This window comes from Hyaena hyaena, unplaced genomic scaffold (genome assembly GCF_003009895.1).
Source record: "Hyaena hyaena isolate Hyena2069 unplaced genomic scaffold, ASM300989v1 scaffold_730, whole genome shotgun sequence".
Classification (NCBI taxonomy): Eukaryota; Metazoa; Chordata; class Mammalia; order Carnivora; family Hyaenidae; genus Hyaena; species Hyaena hyaena.
This window is the reverse complement of record NW_024081363.1, coordinates 456,971-478,848: the sequence shown is the minus strand read 5'-3', so window position 1 is coordinate 478,848 and position 21,878 is coordinate 456,971. Positions and strand designations below refer to the sequence as shown.

The window sequence follows — 21,878 nt, the reverse complement described above, 5'->3', positions numbered from 1 at the left end:
GTCTGAAAGTCTTCTTCCTTACCTATACATGCTGAGATATTGGGGGACAGCTGATGACCCGGAGGACATTCGCAGCGGAAGCTTCCCTCTGTGTTTAGGCAGACGCCTCCTCGGCACAGGAGTGGATCTCTCTGACACTCATCAATATCTGCAAAATGGCAATGGCCCATGTTGATGATGGCGATGGTGTCCTAGCCTGGGACCCCAGGCCAGTGCCCTCCTCAATGCTCCCAGCTGCGAGAGTGCCGAATGCTCATGGCTCACAGGCTCCCTTCCTGGAGAACCGCTGACCACCTCACCCAGAAATGCCTGCGAGGTGAGAATTATACTCCACCCCCATATTGGGGGCTGCCCATGGCTGGCACGGGGCTATACAATCTGGCCTCCTTGCCTAACGGTGGGACGATTCTTTGGTGTCATTCACACTCTAAAGGCCCCCTGCAGGACCAGGTTAAGGCTAAGAGACCTCATCCCCTGACCTAAGTTGCTTCCCTCACTTCCTTTCAGCTTCTTTCTGAGAGTACTGCCTCACAAAATCCCCATCGCAGGCTTCTTTCTAGGGAACCCGATCTAATGCAGCCAGTGTAATCAATCTCTTTTTCTAGAAATGTTGGACAGAAGCCCGTCATGTGATCTCTAATACAGCTAATGTTTGAATTGTTCTCTCTTCCCTGGGATGTCTCTTCCAGGTGTCAAACTCACTTCTTGGACCCATGACTGGTATCCCAGGCGACCTGCCAACCCACAGCATGAATTCCCTCAGACTTTCTGCATGTCAGTCTCCGTCTGTCCCACCCTGATTCTGGACTCACTGGTCAGGAGACCAGTCCACTGGGGCAGCTGAGGAATTCCCGGAGGGAGGCTCTGAGTCATCAGAGCTTCGGGGAATCCCTCTCTTCCTTGTGGATCAAACGGTCTCACACTTACCCATGCAGTTCTTCATCATCATGAATCCACTTTCATAGCCCTCATCACACTTGCATTCAAAGTCCCCTGGGGTGTTCACACACTGGCCTCGGCCACAGAGGTCCGGGGATATTCGGCATTCGTCGATGTCTGAATGAAGGCAGTAAGCAGCAGCATGTGAGTATCAGGACAGCTTTCATTCTTGTGGCAGTAAGTGGCAAGGTGAGGGGTCTAAAGGGTGTCCCGGGACGGGGGCCCTTCACTGACCTGTGCAGTTCCTTTCTTCAGAGTCCAGAGCAAAGCCACTGTCACACCTGCACTTAAAACTGCCAATGGTGTTTCTGCACTTGCCGTGGGTGCAGAGGCTGGGAATCATCTTGCACTCATTGATATCTTCAAGAAAAATAAAATGTGCAGAAAGTTACTGAGCATTCTATAAGGAGTTCTCCATGCCCCTATTTAAAATTTTTTTAAATATTTATTTTTGAGAGAGACAGAGAGAGAGACAGAGAGAGAGAGAGAGCACAAGCAGGGGAGGGGCCGAGAGAGGGGGAAACATAGAATCTGAAGCAGGCTCCAGGCTCTGAGCTGTCAGCACAGAGCCCATTGTGGGGCTCGAACCCATGAACTGTGAGATCATGACCCGAGCCGAAGTTGGACAATTAATCAAATGAGCCACCCAGGTGCCCCTCAATGGCCCTATTTAAAACCTAGGTGGTTGGAGGGTCCTGATTTAAGGTCTTGGCAACATGCATTTTATTTTATTTTTAATGTTTATTTATTTTTGAGAGAGAGAGAGAGCAAACGAGAATGAGCAGGGGAGGGGCAGAGAGCAAGGAAGGGGGGTTGGGGACGGGGAAGGAATAGAGGGTCTGAAGCAGGCTCTGCGCTGACAGTAGAGAGCCCAACATGGAGCTCAAATGCATGAATTGTGAGATCATGACCTGAGCCAAAGTCGGATGCTCAACCAACTGAGCCACACACGTGGCCCTTGGCAATATGCATTTTAAAGAATGTGTGATGACCCATGAGAACTATGATTTTGTAAACATTTCTAGTCTTTTAAACTTCTACACTTTAGAAAGCATTATTAGGGAAGTAAAGAGGGTGTTTATTTGGACTTCTACAGAGCAGCACACTGCCTGTTACATACCAAACACTTATGTATTTGCTGAATGAATGAATAAATATTCTAAGCCACTAGCATCCATGCTTAAAAGTATATAGAAGGTAACTGGAATATATTGCTTGACAGAACCAATTGAGAGTATAGTGGAATTAGATATTCATCTATTCTCTTTGATGCTTGTTTGGGTACACCTAAAATGTAAGAATGGCAAAAAAGATGCCATTTATAATTTAAACTATTTGTAAATACTGTATACTATTTAAAATGTTTTCTCAATTGATATTAAGGTGTTATTAATATAATTAAAAGAGTTTCTTGTACACTAGGAGACTGCACATGTACCCTGTGAGCTCCTCTCAGGAGTCTTTTTTAAAAAATTTTTAAATGCTTATTTATTTTTGAGAGACACAGAAATGGAGAGAGACAGAGTGCAAGCAGGGGAGGGGCAGAGAGAGCAGGAGACACAGAACCTGAAGTTGGCTCTAAGCTCTGAGCTGTCAGCACGGAGCCCCATGTAGGGCTTGAACTCACAAATGGTGAGATCACGACCTGAGTTGATGGCAGATGTCTAACCCACTAAGCCACCCAGGTGACCATCCTTTCAGGAATCTTTCTAAAGCAAGATCTAAAGCTCAAGGGATACAAGTTCATTCCTACAAAATGTCATGAAAGGCAGATTAAATCTCCAGAATAAGTCCTTCTGTGGCAATGGATTGCCACAGTCTTTGGAAGTAAATCATTCAAATTCCTTTGAATTTACTTAAGAGACATTTAAGAGGCCATCTAGAAACGGTCTCTCCAGATAGAATTTTAATCCCCAGGGCTTCTTGGACTGAACACTTGGTACAAAAAAAGTTTACACTTTTTATATAAGAATAATTAAGCAATATTTATATACTCATTCCCCAGTTTTATAAGCTGATTTAGTCAGGAAGTGTAATAACGAGGCCCAGACACAGTGGGCAACCAAGATAAAAATCTATACCAGGAATATAAGCTGAGGCTCTCTGAGAAACTGGAATTCTGAGAAAGCAGTCATGATTTTTCCATGTGCTAAAGTAAACAAGTTATGCATCATTGTGCATAAAAAGTTAAATCAATTTTGGAATGAGATTAAATCTGTAATTTCTTGCTTTTTTACATGAATTTTAGATTATAGCATAATAAACCAAAATAGCGTTTGAGATATCACAAGGCGCTGGAACGGGTTTGGCACAGGAATGACTTTCACTGTATTTCAGACAAAGAGGACCTGACACTGGCTTCTCATGCCACTCACCCCTATATATATACTGAGGTGAACTGCAGTGACCTGGATTAAATCAGCAGATAAAACGTCAAATCATAGAATTAAAATTCCCCAAGAAGATTTTCTTTTTGTTTCTAGCTGCCTTAGGTAGGATAGTACTGTAATCTACGTTAACACTTAATAAATGGCTAATGGGAGAGGCAGGTGACCTTGGGAAGTCCTGGAGGTGGGGAAAGAGAACCTGTCACAGAGGGAACGTTTGATGTCTGTTAACCCAGCAGGTGCACGATGGACACTCAGATCATCGAGGGATGGTCTCACTGGTGGTGTTCACTGTAATGCTCCTCGTAGCAGAACACCCTGTCCATCTAAAAAGAGGAACAACCAAGCACTGAAACCGCTGTACCTTTGAAGAAAGGTTTTCCATTTGTGATTTCCTTTGTGGCGAATCCGGGCCCCCTGGGGCAGAGCTCCTCGTACTCAGGTGTGTTCCTCACAGGACACTCCTCGCATTCCTCGGTACCCCAGGCTGCCCCGACCGAGCAGCAGCAGGCATCCATGCGGTGGCGGCCAGCAATAGGCAGAGTGCACTCCTCATCCTCGTACCTCAGGAAGCAGGTTTCCACACGGATATCTGCCAGACGGAACACACGGAGGCTGACGAGAGCTACTCTGTGGTCACTGCCCTCAGCTGCCACCGGGTTGTGTCAGGCAAAGTACAATATACACCATAATCTGTGATGTACTTATTGGCTAGAATGACCTTTTTTTCCCCCAAAAGGAGCCCAGGCTTTCTGATGGGTAGTCCCACCTAATAAAGACTGCCTTTTCTTTGGCAGCTCATATTTACTTGCACCTCCTATTTCTGGAAACATGCCTTTCAGTTTTAGGCACCTTCTGATAATTCTACATAAGGAACAGTACCCTGAAAAATCCCGCAATGCTCCCCTTACAGACATGCTTACTACGCATGCATGCACTCCATGATGCCTTGACGTCTCCTCTTTAGCTGCAAAGAAGCTGCACTCTTTATCACTGGAGAACATCTACGCCAGCTCCAGCATACCTCGTTTTTGGAGAGGTGCAATGTTAAATTGCAAACTGAAGACTTCTCTACTTGGGATGAAAGGGGAAAAACACAAAGAAAAGCCACCCATGCCTCTTCTCAAGTACTTCTTTCACTTCCACATGTGCTTATGTGTACATTCTTTGGGGCACATGTGGATACCTCTGGCCCTAATCCCAAATTCGCAGAATTATGAGGAAGAGTAGGAGAAGTGACATGGTGGATGTCAGAAGACCTGGAGCTTGGTCTTGCTCTGCAACTAGGAAGCTGCTTGTCTTAGACAAATTATTAACCCTGTTCCTGACTTTCCAGATCTGTAAAATGGTGCTGCACCCATCTCTGAGGGGGTACTGTGAAGCTCAGATGAGATTGTGTGTCTGGAAACTGTAAAATGTAATTAAAACTGAAGGCATTATCTTCCCTCTCTTTCTCCTGCACAATGTGGTCTTTAACCATTCACCTAAGTGCTTGAACTTCCTTTAGTGTTAGAAAGCTTCTGAAGTCTTCAGGGCAACTTTACATATAGGTTGCCTCTAATAAAATGGACAGCTCCTTTTTAAATGATTTCTGAATTAAACACTGAAACGTCTTTCAACTGAAGAACCTGGAAGAAGGTTCTCATTAAATGCTCATTCCTCCTAAACAAAAATGTTGACTCCAGATGAGATGAACTGACATCCATGGTTGCAATAAGACTCAAGCCACAGGATTCCAGCTTTTCTGTCCCATATTGCTTTATTACAAGCTATAAAGCTCTATACTTAGAGATTTGTTAGTTCTAATTCAAAAACAATCTGAATCCCTTAACGTCATATCACTCGTTTAACCATCTATAGCGGTCCTTCACTAAGGACGATCTTCAGAGGAATATGGTTTCAGATACACAATGTATCTGAGCATCATTTTCAATGTCATGGACTGAGAGATCACAGAAACGGGTGATCCAAGAGACATATTCCTGGCAGTCAGAAGCCATAGAAGTAGCATTAGAATAAGTCTGCTAGATGCCACACATGACAATGGAATTTCAAACCTGCTGTCATTAAAAGTCCACAGGGCAACTTTCTAAGAACTCAGGGTCCCATCTTCCATATCACTGACACTTGGGCTTGAGCAGTTGGCATGGGGAATCCCACCATGATTAGAAGTGACAGTACATCTGGGCTCCTTCAGGTTCACTATTCAGGACTGGCACTCTTCACTCATACCCACAAGGGTGTCCTGCAAGGACCTGTCCATGTGGCCAATGGCAGGATATGCCTAGCAGGCATAGGTTACCATTTCCAATCAAGCAAAAGTGTTCTCACTGCTTTTCACCTTGTATCCTATAGTCCATGGTATGTGGGGGCAGATTTAAGCGCTTTGAAATAATAACCATGATGGTAATGATTTAAGGAATAGTTACACATCAATAAAGAACTAAAGTTTCTCTTCACTAACATGTTCTCTATTCTTTGTACAAATGATAAACAAAGAGGTTGGGTGAGGAAAGCCATTTGTCAAGGAAACCAGCATAGATCTTAGTGGAAATGTTGAATTGGGTGTGTGTATCCGTACTTGAAACCAAATATTCAAGCTTTCTCTTGTTAATGGAGTTTTTAATAATCTTTAGGAAATGGTCCCTTGAAAAGTAATGAGCTCAGGATTTACCTAGGCAGATCCTCCCGGTGGCATCCAAAGTCATCCCACTGGGACACTGACATTTAAATGATCCCTTAGAGTTAACACATAACCCGTTTTTGCATACTCCTGGGAATACTTCACACTCATTTATATCTATGAAGAAAGAAAAACATGAAGTTAAAATATCTATGTAACACCATGCTGGTTTATTTCATACACAGGGTCATAATTATTCTCACAACAGAAAAGGCCACTTTGAACCAAATAAGTTCACAAAATTAGTTTGCCTCCAAGTAGTTCGCGTAAAATTTCTGGGATCTTTGAATAGCAACCAGACTGAATCCGCCTATTACCAAAGTTATAAGAGTTTCTACGTTGGTCCTAGGGAGTAATTTTTTTAAAAGTTTTATTTATTTATTTTGAGAGAAACAGAGACAGTGTGAATAGGGAAGGGTCAGAGAGAGGGAGGGAGAGATAATCCCAAGCAGGCTCCACACTGTCAGCGCAGAGCCTGATCTGGGGCTCAAACTCACAAACTCACAAACTCACAAACTGTGAGATCATGACCTGAGTCGAAAGCAAGGATTGGGTGCTCAACTGACTAGGCCACTGGGTGCCCCAGGAATTTTTGAGTTATAGAGACTGGGAGTTGGTGTGAGTTCTTGGTGACAGCTCTGGGTACTATCCACATCTCAGGTAAGACTCCCAGGAGTCACATAACTAGCTTTATGAGGTCAGATGTCTGGAAATAAGTAGAGATGGAAACCTGGTCTTTCAAATTTACAAAGAAGACATAGCTTGAAGGTGAGCATAGAAAAAAAATCCCAGCGAGAAATATGTGGGCTCAGTCAAAAGAGTGACTTTTTAAGTGTCATCTGCTGAGATGTTCCCAGAAGGCACATAAGTAGTTCTAACTCAGCAACAGTCAAGAGTGTTCTGTCAAAGCCTTAGTTGTCCCAGCTTGAGTTAGGGAGAGTCAAAAGGCGCCCCTGGTTCATTCACTCATCATTCACTCAGTCTCTCTCAAATGTACCAGTCTCTCCCAGTTTGCTTAATGGAAAGCAGTACATTCTCTGTACTTAACTTGGAAAACTATTCACCATCAAGTTAATTCAAAGAAAGGCACTCGCCACTGCCAAAAAAGGGGAACATTAGTTAAGAAACACACACCGAGTCCCTATTTAGAAGAAATAACTTTCCAAGTGAGTGATGTTGAAAAATCTATTTGAAATCTTTCCTTGTGAGAGATATAAGTGGGGAGGGGAAGTTTACCTTTTTGGGTTTTTTGTTCTGGCCACTTGTACACCAAAATGTGCTGCCGAGGTCAGATAAGTTATTAACAGTGGGTCTGGACCAGAGAAAGGCCAAAGGATTCAGTCATCATTTGGAAAGCAAGACCTTGGGTGGGGGTTGTAGTGTTCCTCTTTATTTGAGCAGGGAAAAAACTTCATTTCATTCCACATATGGGACTAATTGCTGTTTTTAAAATTTTTCAGCTGCTGTGTCATGTCAGGTTGTGTTAGTCACCCTGACCTACGTCTATCTGGGACTCCGTGAGAAAGAATCACAGCAAACTGGAGAGGATCCACATAAACTTTCAAAAACGAGGCAATAGAGTATGTCCTTCTAAATCATCCATGGCCATGAAACAAACAAACAAATAAACAAACAAAACCCAGAACAAACAAAGAAAAAAATGCAAATTTTATATCCTCACTGAAAACTTCCATTTTTGTCTTCCTGATAGTATTTTGAAAGTGCAGTCACTCTAAAAGTCACTCTTTTAGGTCAGCCTAAAACATTTTCAGTCACCCTGCCCTGTGGCCATAGTGATCCAACACTGGCAACAGCATATATATGCTTGTGAAATTAACATCTGTTATGTTCTGCAATTCTCATTATTTTTTCTCTCTGCCACATATTGCTCACTGTAAAGTCACATGACAACTTTATCCAGTCCAAGTTAACATAAGCATTCTTCATGCACACAGAAATTTATGGTTTATAAATAATCATAAATACCTTCACACTGTGTTCCTTTAATTCTTGAATAGCCTTTACCACATATGGGATCTGTAAAAAACAAACAAAAAACAAATTTGAGATAACAATGTCCAGACTTTGGATGACATGGTATAAAAAACAAGAAGGAGTACCTGGACATGAATTAGATTTCATTGCTATGAATGAGTCTAAGGTAACAAAGTGTTTCTGAGATTGAAAAATGATCAAGGAAAATTAAAGGTCTCCTTGAATTAAGCTCAGTTCCTCTGATTCTAAAGACCCAGAGTTCTCCTGAAGATCATGCTAAGGTGATGACTAAGAAGGAAATTGGCTAGATTTCTCGTGCTAATGACTCTAAAATAGGAGTGACAGTATATGATTATTGTAATCATATTGTATTGAATATGGAAGACAAAGTCTAGAATTTGAAGATGTCCTGCCCTGCAGCATTCACACATATAAATTCACACATTTATATATCCAAACATTGAATCAGTAAAATCATCAGCAAGGCTCTCAAACGTCAGCTTTGCAACAGATTTAGAGGTTAAGTCATGAATAGTGGTTCCTTTATATCAATCCATTTTTGGAAGATAATCTATGCCTGTAAAAAGCTCAGGACCCCCTAATTATGAGGTTCCAAGAGCGCGCCTAGGAATGGCTGATCTAGGAAGGCAACGCCAGGTAACCACATTGCAGTGTGTGATAGAAAATAATAACCAAATCACATCAAAGTACTGTCCTGGACACTTCTCTGTTTCCTATTCAGCAATGTTTCATTGAGGTCATCGGAATTAAATCTAGATTTCCCATGTCAACTTAAATGGCAAAAGTACCGGGTTTCCCCTTTCTAAGCAAAGAGACCAGTGGGATAGGCCCAGAAGCCACAGTGCCCGTCTCTCTTACCGACTTGGCATAGGGTACACGGGCTCCCCCAGGCAGCACCGAGGGAAGAACAGCACTGGGACTTTAAAGTGGCTCCATTGATGTTGATCTCACATCGCCCATCGATGACAGTCTGCCAGCAAGTGCCCTTGATGGTTTCTGGAAGGAGGTTGGAGATAATGTTTAATAGATACTTAATAGAGTCTTTATCAAAAATTCAAACATGTGCATTGGAATTACAGCAAGAATGGCATCGTGAAACAAGGGGTAATGATAATTTAAACTTTCATTCATGCATACTTAAACTCTTTTGCAATAAGCTCTTTTGCATCAAAAGTAAACATTAAATACAGTACTGATACAGCAGAATAAATACCTATGCAGATGGTTTTTGTCGGATCCAAAGTACTTTCAGAAGAACATTCACAAATAAAAGAGCCCGGGCTGTTCTTGCAGACTCCATTAATGCAAGGACTTGATTCACATTCATCGATGTCTAAAATAAAAACAGGTCTACATTACTGCTAAAAACTAGTCTTGGGCATTAAAGAATATTTAAACTTTGGCCTCAGTTGCTACCACATATTCTTTATTAGATAGTAAAGCTGGCCTAGATAGATTTTTTCTAGATTAGATGAAATATCAAAAATAATAACTGAGCATATCTCTATAGCACAGAATCTGGCACATGGCTGAATCTTTTCATTCAGGAAATCTGGAGCAAAATTTAAGTGTGATCTCTGAATTACTAGCTAAGTAATATTTTCTTCATCTCTTAAATGACGGCAAATAAAATGCCAACTGCAGGTAAGTACCAGAGTAGCTTACAAAGTGCATGCAAGTGTCATTTAGGACCACAGAATCTTAATTACAGTGACATAACTACCTAAAATAGAGGTGGCTCAGCTGGTTAAGCATCCAACTCTTGATTTCACCTCAGGTCATAATCCCAGGATTGTGAGATCAAGCCCCATGTTGGGCTCAGCACAGAGCCTGTTTGGGATTCTTTTCCTCCTTCTGCTCTTCTCCCCTGCTCACATACGTACATACATGCATACATGCATACATAAATGTGACTCTTAACTGATTTTCATGGTTTTCCAGTGGCATACCAAAAGACCGTAAAGTACATACTATAAGAATAAAAACAGTTTACCTTCACAGGTTTTTAGGTCAGGTTTGTAGATAAATCCCTTGGGGCAGGTACAGACAAAACTTCCAGGAGTATTTCTACACTGTCCATTGTCACAAAGCAGACTATTCAGTACACATTCATTAATATCTGCAAAACCAGTGAACATGAACTTTTAGAGGGAGCTCATTCTTTGCATGCAATTTCTCTACTTTTTGAATGCAAAGTTTTTAAGGTCATATGACATGATTTAAGCAAAGAGGCAAAACTCCTCTACCATGGGTTTTGGCCTAACTTACCTAATTTGAGGAAAATAGGGTTTTCATCTGATTATACTAGGCACCCACAAAGTCTAAAATCACCAGATACTGTTCAATTCACTTTCTTTAACAGGAAGAAACCTGTTGCTTTTGCTGGAAATCATTAATATTTATATAACTGTTTTATTGTGCCAGAATTAAAAGGACTAATCCTATTGACTTAAGGGACTAAATAAACATTTATAAAGTATGGTCCCTCTTTGATGTGTGTTAGTTCTAGGATGGGTGTTTCTTCTTTAGTATAACTGAAATGGTCTCCAGTTGTGTTTATAGAGTGTGAAGACATCTATAGTTTATAATTCTCATGAGGAATTTAGAACTGAGATTCAGAGATTTCAGGAAAACTCCTTACTTTCAGGAGAATAATAGGTCTGTCTGATGCAAAATCTAACTTTTGATATGTGTTACTTAGGTAACTTATGAAGTGTGGAACTTCAACAGTTTGTTATATACAGTTGGACTAAACTGCATCAGACAGCCATAGACTAGGCTACATGTTCATGAGGAGTTTTTTTTTTAATACATCAAGAAATTCTGCTTAATCATTTGACAATCTAGTAGCCCCAACATAAAGGATACACCAATTCAGTACTAGGAATCATCACAGGTTCACAGTGGTAAATACTAGTAAATTAGCAATATATTTATAAAGTACTAAAATTATATAAAAATTAAGTATAAAGTTATGGTATTGTATGAGCAAACAGTGTGGTGAGAATTCTGTCAAAATGAAATAGGGAATGCTAACACTTCCCCAAAGAGCCAATATTAGAATTCTTAAACTTTGATGATGTCAGAAGAATCTGGAACCTTATATTGAGGAATTTATGATCAAGATAAAAATCAGCCCGTCCCTGGAGGGGATGGCTGTGGTGGAGTTTTTATTCCTAACTTCATATCTCTAAACATAATCTGAAATATGAACATACTTCTGACCTGATGACAATCAGTTCAACTTTAGAGTATATACAACTTGTTGAAGGAAAAATCCCTATGACCTCATAAACTCTCCCTTTTGCTTCCAATGGGGTGATTTTTGGATGAAGCTAAAACATCTCTGTGTCTTTCTGGGCCTGCTCAAATAAATAATGGTTTCTCTCTTCTGATGAAGAGAGGCTTTTATAGAAAAATTAAATAGTAAATCTAGTTTGAAAATATCATGTGCACTCAAATGACAACTGTACCCCAGAAAAGAAGCCCTACAATTAAGCGTGTGAGAGAGGAAGAATTCACTTCTCAAAAGTCATTGTAACCACAAAGAGGGATGGGTTAATTTTGGGACAGCAATAAAAGTTAGGGAGAGAAAAAGAAACCTGTAGTTGAAAGAAGAGGGTTTTGTGATAAGTGTGTAGCTCCCCTGACGACTTCCTATCCTCATCATTTTATGTACTGTTTAGCCTGAAACTCAGATGAAAGGTGATTTAAAGGGAGTATAGAAGATGCTTTTATTTACTGTTACTTCTTTTAATTAGTGTGCAAGCCACATGTGAAGGACAGCAAGTGAAAAATATTTAAGTAAGATTTCTGCTTCTTTGAAAATAAGTGCTATCTCCACTTTGGCCATAATGACATCACGGGCAGGCCTGATGACAAAGGCATCTATTAGGTACCACACTTTGCTTCAACCTGCAAAACTGTAGAACTGTACATCGCATGAGAGAAACTGTACTCTTGTCATGTTCCGTCCTTTAAGAAGTTAAACAGAAGACAAAAGTAAAAATTATTTATGGTGAACAGTAGAAGTACATGGAAGAAAAAGAGAATGCTAGAGTGTGTGAGAATAGGTGACCTATAGAGAGGTGTCCGGAAAGCCAGAGGGGGCAAAGGAATTGAGGGCTTGTTTTAGGACATCCGGAGTTAGCTTTCCTCTCCATTCTATCTCTAGAATCCTTCTCTTTTCTTTGTACATAGATAGAGCCATACATAAGAGTCTAGAATAAGGGTGTCCATATTGTTTTAATGATTCTCCAAGTGTCAAATAAACACAGAATTTTGTAGGAGGAAAAATTATGAAAAAAAGAAAGGAAAAAGAATAAATGAGAAAATAAAAAACAATACCAGAATACTTTTGGGGTACAGAAATTCCTAAAAAGAGACAGAAATATACAGTTAGGCTGGGGGAGCCTTGGAAAGAATGTGTACAATGGCAAGAGGTCAGGGGACAACTATGGATATTTGAGGTGGTCGTTTTTAATAGTTCAACACAGTATAGTAAGCTTTTTAAAAATACTTAATTGACATGGCCATTTTTCCCTGTCCAGGGGAATACAGTTCTATATGATGTAATTTATTCCTCCTAGAGTTCAGTAGGGGACCTCTTAAAGTAGGGGTCCAAGTATTTCAACAAGTTCCTCAATAGCAGAGGATGTGCAATGGTAAAGTAAGGAACCAGGGACAAATAGGAGGAGGCACTTTCTTTTCTTAGATCAACTAATGGCTGTCTGGGAGATAGTTGAGTTCAGTACCTGGTAAGTACTAATGGCTGTATGATCAAGTTCAAACTTGACTGATTATGTGTTGAACAGAACAAAAAAAGAGTCATTTTTATTTATTATTTCAATCTATAGCATCTCAGAATTACTGCATGTTCCACTAACTGACCACCTGAGAGCAGTACTTTTCAAACCCTATCACTAAAATACCACTTAGGGCAGGAGAGAGTAAGTTCTAACACCGAAGCCCCAAATGGCTTTTAGAGATTAAAATATATTTGAGACCCCCTCCTTTTATCCTTATTAAAGCCTATTAATTTTCATCCTACTCCATGAAAGTATTTTTCATGTAAAATGTGTTTTGCTTTCAAATCAAAAGGATGCACCATCTTACATTTTGGTTATAGTGCAACTCTGGCATATTCCCATGAGTATGAATATTCTGGTGTTAGAAGTTCAACTTCAGGAAACCTGAAATGTTATGTCACTACTCTACAGAATGGACAGTACATTTCAGAAAATACTAGTCTAGGCAACTGAAGAAAGTTGAAGAAAAAATAATGGTGCCCATGTTGACCATTTTCTTCCCAACCAAAGGTTGTTGTTTGTGTGTGTGTGTGTGTGTGTGTGTGTGTTCAGTTACTGGCTGGTACCTTCATTAAGGTTTGTTAAAGCCTCAAAAGCAGTGTTTGCTACACTTAACAAAGAACAGTTATTACTGAAAATAAGCTGGGTTTTCTTTGAATCTAATAAGTGGCTGGGAGAAGAGTTACTTCTTTTGATAAAAATAGGGATCCCTTTGAAGATACATAAGAACGGCTCACAATCTGTATTTTCTACATTTAACAAGCTTCTCTTTTGTGGAGTGAACATGACACATGGCTACTTATAAATCATCAGGATTCAGCTATATAAATTTGAGTTCATCAAGACATGTATGTGCCATGCTGACAACCAAAGTGAACATCATCCCTTTGCTCAGTCCTAAAGCTACTCAAAAGCAGTTTCCTCCAAGCAACAAAAGAATGCATGATGCATGAAATGTCTTAGAAAAGAGGTGAAACTTCTTACCAACACAGTTTTTCCCAGTTGAATCCACTTCATATCCTGAATTGCATATGCATTTGTAGGTCCCACGGAGATTTTCACAAATTCCATTTGGGCAGATATCTGGATCTAATGCACATTCATTTATATCTGCACCACCAAAGAGAGTTCATTATCAATAACATTCTAAAGCAAAGGTCAAAGAAATGTCAAAAAATAACATTACAATAAATGTAAAACCCTTTGGACCTGGTGAAAATAAAGTTGCACTTTGCTGAGAAAGCTTTATCACTTTTTATCACTACAAGGTATTCTGAATCAAATCTCCCTTCCACCAGTCCTTGAGAGGAACTTGGCATTTGAGCTGGAACTACAAAATTACCAATCCTTAATCAGGCCAAGGGAGAATCCTTGGGCTTCTTCTGGTTCAAACATCAAGATGGAAAAGTGGATCCACCACACAGACCAAGTCCCTGCCACCAGCCCATCCCTCTTCAATGTACCTTCTACAATGCCACCAGACTTAGCTTAAAAACACGATGGCTGTGTCATTCTCATGGTTCAAGCTTTTGTAGGTTCAATAATATCTTCAAGATTAAATTAAAATATGAACTCTGTTTATTTACTTTAAATTTCTCATTCTTCCATGAACATACAATGCCCTTTTGCTCTGTGTCAGGAATGTCTGGAGCCAGGCCTATTCATTGGTGCAAAGCCCATTCACACACCACCTGTTCTGGAAAAGGCTCTGGTGCTCTGTTCAGATGAGGCTGGGTCCTCCCTCTTCTGTGTGCCCACAGACTAACAAGAGCTATATAGTCAAGCGTGATGCAGAATGACAGCGAATAGCTAGTCTCAAATATTGGTCCTAGCTCTTTTATAAATCAGGGTTGACATTTTTCTTCTTCTCCAGATCCCTATTACAACTTACTTATTCCCCACTAACTCTTTATTCATTGTAAATTTCTTTACTCCTCTTCCTTCCCCCAAATATCTCCTCCCCACCTTCATCCACACATAATGATGAAATTAATCAAGAGGATAAACTGACAATTTGGTCTACTTTTTTTCAAAACTTTCCTGAATCGAATGATTTAGTTTTATATTAATACAATAAGCCCTTCATCTTTCCTGTCACCTATTTTTGCACTTTGTTCCAATTCTCTCTTTTAACTTCTAGTTCTTTTATGGTATCTCTATTTCTCTAGTTCTGACTCTCACACTTTAATATTTCATTCTCTTCCAACTCGGTTAAATGCAATCACTGCTTGCTACAAAATGTAAGATGGCTCCCTACTGACATGTTATAATGACTGAACACTTGACAGTCAATAAATTGTACAAAATATGAATGGCTAACAATTCAATTGAGCCCATAACCTGAACCGTACTTGACTGTGCAAGAGCCAGAGGAGGGCCAGACTGCCTCTTCTCATGGATGAGCAACACAGTCATTGTATCTCAACTGCAGTTCTTCATCAACCACCCTGGGAGAGCACCCTTTAGTACCCAGCCCAACACCCAAACCCAGCAATTCCAGGACCCACTGTGCCAAAATTACTCCGCCACTGGCGGCTTCTAGGTGTCTTAGGTACAGTGATGGCCAGAGAGGGGGTCAGACTTCCTCAGTCTGGTGTAAAAGGACCAACTGGAAACCCACAGGAAGGTCCAGTGCTGCTTCTGCACATGCTTATGGTAGTAAATTTCAAACAAGTCCTTACCACTGCCTGCTGATGTCATTCCTGGACCACTGCTGCAGAGTGCCTGATATTCCGCTGTAATAAATTAACAGATAGTAAATGATTCCCTTATTTGCAGAACAGGTCGATCCTGCACTTGGCTTTGCATACATCATTTCCTGCTAAGTGAGTGGAACTGAAATAAAGTGGTAACGGAAAAGGAGGCATCTCCCAAGGGAGTCACTGGTTTACCATGCTTCCATTTTAAAGGCTCCGCATCACTGTAGAAAATGACTTTTAAGGATATAGGCAAGTTATAGCAAGTCCTTGTGCAAAGCGCTTTCAGAAAAGGTGTTTTTCCTATAATTTGATTTTTTCCACCGGGGAACACTTTACACTTAGAGTGAAATGTGCCTGTTAAAGTGTGGTTTCTTAACTGTTAATAAAACTTTCTCCCACCATCTTGGGAATAATTTTGTTTCCTAGTGCAAATATATTTTTTTAATACAATTGAGTTCTTAACATTTTCTCATTTCTCTCTTCAAATTCTCTAGCCTGCACTCACAAGAAAAACAAAGTCTCTACACTTGTATTTAAGTGTATTTTTAATGTTAATATTCATCAGGATACTAGGTTCATTCTATATGATAAATCCACAGGCAAAGTATTGCATAATGTTAAAACTGAGATCTTACTAAGAAATTGAAGTATACAGATTATGTACCCAAATGTATGATGGAATCAGATTTTTACTTAAAACTGATGCAATGTTTTACATATAATTCTAATAGTTTTCAAAGGACCATGAGAGTGAACAACGAAAATAGAGAACTAACTGGAATCATACTTTATCCAAGGAAAACAAACTGAAGTGTCCCCTTCATTGCCCACAGTTTCTGGCAACACAGAGTCTCCTGGTCAAATGCAAATCATCTGTGTGCTTAAGTGGCACAAGAACTGGATTATTAGGGATGGGCCTTTTTACAGAGGCCAACAGCATCTTGCTGCTGATGCAAATAGGTCTTATACTTCTGCATGCTAGGAAACTATATTCCTGATGACAGTGGATGCAAATGAATTACACAGATTTTAAATATGAAGGTTAAATCCTTCAGAGCCATTGCCTTCCTGCAAATGTAAATTTGAGAAAAGTGGTGAAATCCCTTAATTTTTAAATCATGCTAAATGGGACCAAAATAATGAACACTGGGAAAGTGGCTGCCATTGTGTGTCTGCAAGCCTGGGACGGAAAGCAAAAAGAAATGCATTGTCATTAGTCTCTCATGTCAGCAATTAATTAAGGCACTTTTGAAATAATTGTAAGTAGCAAAAATAGGAAAAACAGTATCATGCCAGTTTTACAGTTAGTGCTAAATTAGCTGATGCTTGGCCTAAACAGAAGAAAATTCTTTTCATTGTTCTTTTCCATTCAGGGAGAATCTGGTGCTTAGACTGTCTTCTGCAGTCAGTGAGTTCAGGTCAGCATCAGTTTGAATGCCTGATGACAATGCTTATTGCTGGAGGTCTTGGAAGCAAGCCCTTTCTGTCTCTTAGTTTCCTCTTCTGTAAGTTTCCTCTTCTATAAATTGGAGATCAGGATACCCAACCCACACGGCTGTTCTATGGATTTACTAGGAGAACATGTCAAGTGCACAACACAGTTCCTAGCACAGCTCATGCATTTAATAAATGCTGAGCTAACTCAGTACTGTGCCATGGAGGCACTGGTATGGGGACATATGAGAAAATTCCTAATATTCCACTTCTCTGGGTTTAACTGACCGATCCCTGTGAGGAGTAAATATTCAACAGCCAGTGCGAAATATCTTAATGTAGAGCCTACTTGGCTTCCTTCCAGAGCACAAAGATGGGCTATAGATGTGATGAGGTTGGAGTTTCTCACCAAATTGACTAAAGAAGGAATCTTCTGAATATTTTCAGTACCTCTTAAAAATCCCCCCTCTCTCTTGAAATGAGGGATACTCTACATTTAAGTCCTTCATGATTTGGCAATTTCATCTACCAAAGAGGTGGAGAAACCAAACTGAATGAAACCACTTCCACACTCAGACCTCTTCTGTGCGAGTGCACTGAAATAAAAAACAGAAGCTTGTGGGACTGGGCTTCAAATTTATCTTGCCTTAAGCTTTACTGCTTAAAGAAATCTGGTCTCTTTTAGTCATCTTTTTATAAGATTACTTCATTTTCCTAGGTATCCTAAGAATTCTTTGGAGATGTACTTGGTCCAGAGGAAAATGTAAAAACAGAGAACTATATCCACCAAGGGTCCTAGATTCTAAGTTTTGGTTCTTCCACTTAATGAAGATATGAACAAACCACCTATACTCTTGTGCACCAGTTTTCACGATACTCGTCTATCTTGTAAATTCCAAGTATGTAAGAAAAGTACCTTGAAAAGCTAAAGTAACATACAAAAGGGTAGTATTAATGATATACGACTATAAAGTTACATGGAAGTATGTTTGTGGGATAGAATTATACTTTATGCTATATAATCGAAGTATTACTGTAAGCAGGAATTGAACTAATTGCTAATCACGTATAAAATGGTACTCTGTGATGTAATTGGCCAGCATAAAGCTTTATTTCTTAACCGGCCTCCTCCATTTCTTTTAAAGTTTTCCATTTAACATTCTCTAACTTCTCACATTTTCATTTCTTCTAACTCTCTAATTTCAAATATCACTTTCAAAATGGCAGAGTTTTAAAAATTGTGAATTAATCTTTAACTGATTGTATATAGGCCAGAAATGAACTAACTGGGTCTTAGATGTAAATCAGCCAATCAAAGCTATTTGTTTTCAATATTAGATCTACCTTTATTTTAGGACATTAAAAGAAAATGCCAGGATACCTTAAAATTGTATCCAAATGTTGACAGTTTATTGCTTTAGTTTCAATAAACTACTTTTTGCCTTATAAATAGAAATAATTTACAACTGGAAAGGATCTTCTGAATGACCTAGAGTAATTCATTTTGTAGGTGAAAAAACTAAGGATCCCTTTCCATATTATTCTATTTTATAGTTCTGTTTACTATTATAAGCTCTCTTAAGTCCTTTTGAAAGTAGGTGAGAAAAATTCCTAAATAAATAAAACTCTACAAAGAACTATACCCCCCAATTAAGCAATTTGTCTGCCTGTGGCTGGGGAGAATTCTGACTCACCAACCAGTTTTCTTTTCATTATGCCGTGTCACTTCAAATTGAGAAAAATACTTTTTCCCTGGGGTTGAATAAAATCATTTAGGAAAGGCACACCTAAGTCAACATGAAGGATTTGAACAAAATTCACACATGGCCTTTTGGAAAAAAGTTGGAAATATTCAGGTAATCTGTAAATTATTTACTTTTACACTCTGTAAAATTCTGGTTTTATAATAGTTCCTGCAAAATGCAAACATTATGAAACTACTTTAGAAAACAAGGCAAGTTGCATGAATTCCAAAGAGCAGGAGTATTATTAAGGCGGAGGGGCTGGAAGGGGGGTTCCAAATGTGCTGTCCGTTCCCAGTGACCATTAGGACCGGGTGAGTAATGTGTGATCAGACCCTGAGTCGCCCTGCCCAGGCCCCAGGAAGGTATGTGACGAACCTGGAGAACATAACCTAGTCTCCCCCGGTGATTTCCACAAACGCAAAGACTGCAGATGGTGGTGGAAGGCTGGCAGGATGGGGGCATCCCCATGACACCACATACCTGAATTCTGTGCAGGACATGGCTGGCAAGGTTCCCCAAACGCATATTCGGTGCTGGCGCAGCAGCATTCAGATTTAGTAACGGCGCCAAACAAGGGTTTGACACACTGGCCTCTCTTGTATCCACCGTAGCATGTGCTCCGCATGTGTGTGTCTAAACAGGAAGAGGCATCTGTCATCACACTATCACTTCAAATAACTCCCCAGGTCAAAGTTGAAACTGGCTTTATTTAGCCATCGTCCCTGTTCTAACTCACAAAATAATGCCCCTGGTCTTCCGTCTCAACAGAAAGAGACAAAACCACACAAACTGCATTCAGCTTCTAAGCATTGGAAACCAGTTGCCAGACTCTCAGTTTTCTAGGGACTATCACGATTTACCCAACGGTGAGACTGTTAAGTGCTGAGATTATATCTCATTCATTTTCATCTTCCCTAGACCTGTACAGAGAAGGTGCTTAATACAGGCTAAGTGAATGATGGGTGACCGGTGACTCCCACTACGATAAATAAGATCTTTATTAGAAGTGTGGCCTATCTCAAAATAAACATGCAATTACCAAATGTTTGAATTAGATGTACTTTCAAAAACAAAAAAGAATAACTTTAATCTATATAAGGTTCATTATACAAATCTGTGGACATTGGTCTACTAAGTAGTGTCATCTTCACCATTAGGGAGGAGGTTTCCAGCTATGCCCAATTCTCTCCCATTTCAAAGGGCTTACTGACTACCATTCTTAAAAATAATTTGGATATCTATTTTTCAACAAATTTCAAACTTTTTATAAAGCCACATAAAAACATTACATAAATTTCCTGATTATCCATATCCTCCTTTGTGTTCTGTACTTCCCTTTGGACATTTAATTCCCTACCTGAAAATATTCACTATGAGATAATGAGCACATACAGGCCAATTTCAAAGACCATTGTCAACAAAGGAAGGCTAGGGAAAATTGAGGACACCTACGTGATTAGAAAAGAAAAGGGAGGAGGGAGAGGTGAAGATTCCTCTAGTTTTCATTTATGTCAGTGCATCTTTCTATCTCCTAAATTAATATCCAGCTTATGCAAGAAGAGAACTGATATTGTTGGTTTGTTCCCCCACAAGTATTAATTATGTCACATCTGTTACAGTAGAGTGCACTTGTCATCAGTGGGGTTTACTGGAGAGTAGATCTCTACCATCCATCTGGTCATGGCTTTATCTTACCAACACACACACGTCCATCCAGACCCACGGCCAGTCCAGGAAAGCATTCACATCTGTAGGAGCCATCAGTGTTGACACAGCGTCCATTCATGCAGATCCCAGGTGTTTCACACTCATTAATATCTGTGGTGGGGAAAAGCACTTGTTAAAAATGGAGTGACATTTACATGAAACCACAACATTTCTACAATTCTTTTACAACACTTGACAATGGGAAGATAGAAAATAACATGCAGCACCAACAATAAAAGAGCTCAGTGAGATGCATTTCATTGTCCTTCAAGAGAAGAGTAACAAAAATTGAAATAGACTGTGTGAGCTTCTTTTTCTTTTTTTTTTTTTTTTACTCAGGAAAAGCCATTTCAATAATAGTCTCCTGAGGTTTTTTTTTTTTTTTAATCCAAGATGAGAATCACAAAGGCAGAAACGGAATTGGAAGAAGAAGGAAAGTGAAGCTAAAAGACAGAGGTCTTTGTGGAACATTTCACATGGTAGTTCTTCTAGGACTGTCAGAAATCTGGCTTGGTAATGGACTGCAACTTTGACCTGGGGAGGAAGCTTCTCTTTTTGGCATCCAACACGCAGACTTGTGTCCATTTCAATATCACTCACATCTTAGCTCTCTGAGATGACTAGCATGGCATTAAGAGATACAGAACTAAAACCCTGATGGGACACTACAGAAAAGAAACAAAAAACAAATCTATAATAGAAGATTGTGATGACCATTTCTGGCCAACAACAGCACTAAGCAATTGGAACCCAGCAAAGAAAAATCTTTCTAAGTATTACATATATTTTATAGTATCATATGTATATACTTAGGGAGGTATGGTAAAAGACTTTATTGGGCACATACTAATAATAGCAAAGATTTTTCCCCTTTAATATGGGGAGTAGATATGGTACCAAAATTGTGTTTTGGAAAACACGTAACACTTAGAAGCAAGTCATTTTATAACAACTTCTTTTATAATATACAGCTAGTGTATGTAACTATTTCCCTTTTTCTGACCTTAAAAAGGCAAATTGAGACTGAAACACCTCTACATTTTACTTAGCTTGTGTTATTTGGCACAACATATATTCAGATGGTCCAAGATTCCGTGTACAGATTGTATTTTAAAACAGCAGTTATATTTAAATACATGAACTCAAATTGGTTCAGTTATGCAGGTCACCTTTTTGTTCAAGTTGAGGTCTACAGTAAAACAGTGACAGCTATAGCCTGAGAAGTGACACAAAGACTTTTTAATGAGGACAACAGATGTAATACAGACATAGAGGGTGTGGTTCAACATGAGAGGCCCCAACTCTCAGAGAGTGATTGGGGAGGCTATGCTGTTCATTAGATTAGTTAACTATAGAGATTAAGTTAGCACTGTCTCTTCTAGCTTTACTAGTCACATCTTTGGGCTGTCAGAACTAAGTACTCAGCTCTAAGAGAAAATCTTATCCAATGATGTCAGGAG

At 39.6% G+C, this 21,878-nt stretch overlaps 1 protein-coding gene across 1 annotated transcript in view; it reads right to left on the bottom strand.

Moving 5' to 3' along the window:
• The window catches only part of FBN1 (fibrillin 1), a 240,142-nt gene that overhangs the window by 74,935 nt on the left and 143,329 nt on the right, over nucleotides 1-21,878 (bottom strand). Inside the window, 13 exon segments of the mRNA XM_039218035.1 lie at nucleotides 23-148; nucleotides 928-1,056; nucleotides 1,174-1,299; nucleotides 3,691-3,918; nucleotides 6,001-6,126; nucleotides 7,996-8,046; nucleotides 8,884-9,021; nucleotides 9,239-9,358; nucleotides 10,019-10,144; nucleotides 13,818-13,943; nucleotides 15,515-15,568; nucleotides 19,192-19,344; nucleotides 20,407-20,529. Coding sequence (XP_039073966.1) covers nucleotides 23-148; nucleotides 928-1,056; nucleotides 1,174-1,299; nucleotides 3,691-3,918; nucleotides 6,001-6,126; nucleotides 7,996-8,046; nucleotides 8,884-9,021; nucleotides 9,239-9,358; nucleotides 10,019-10,144; nucleotides 13,818-13,943; nucleotides 15,515-15,568; nucleotides 19,192-19,344; nucleotides 20,407-20,529 — 1,626 coding nt within the window.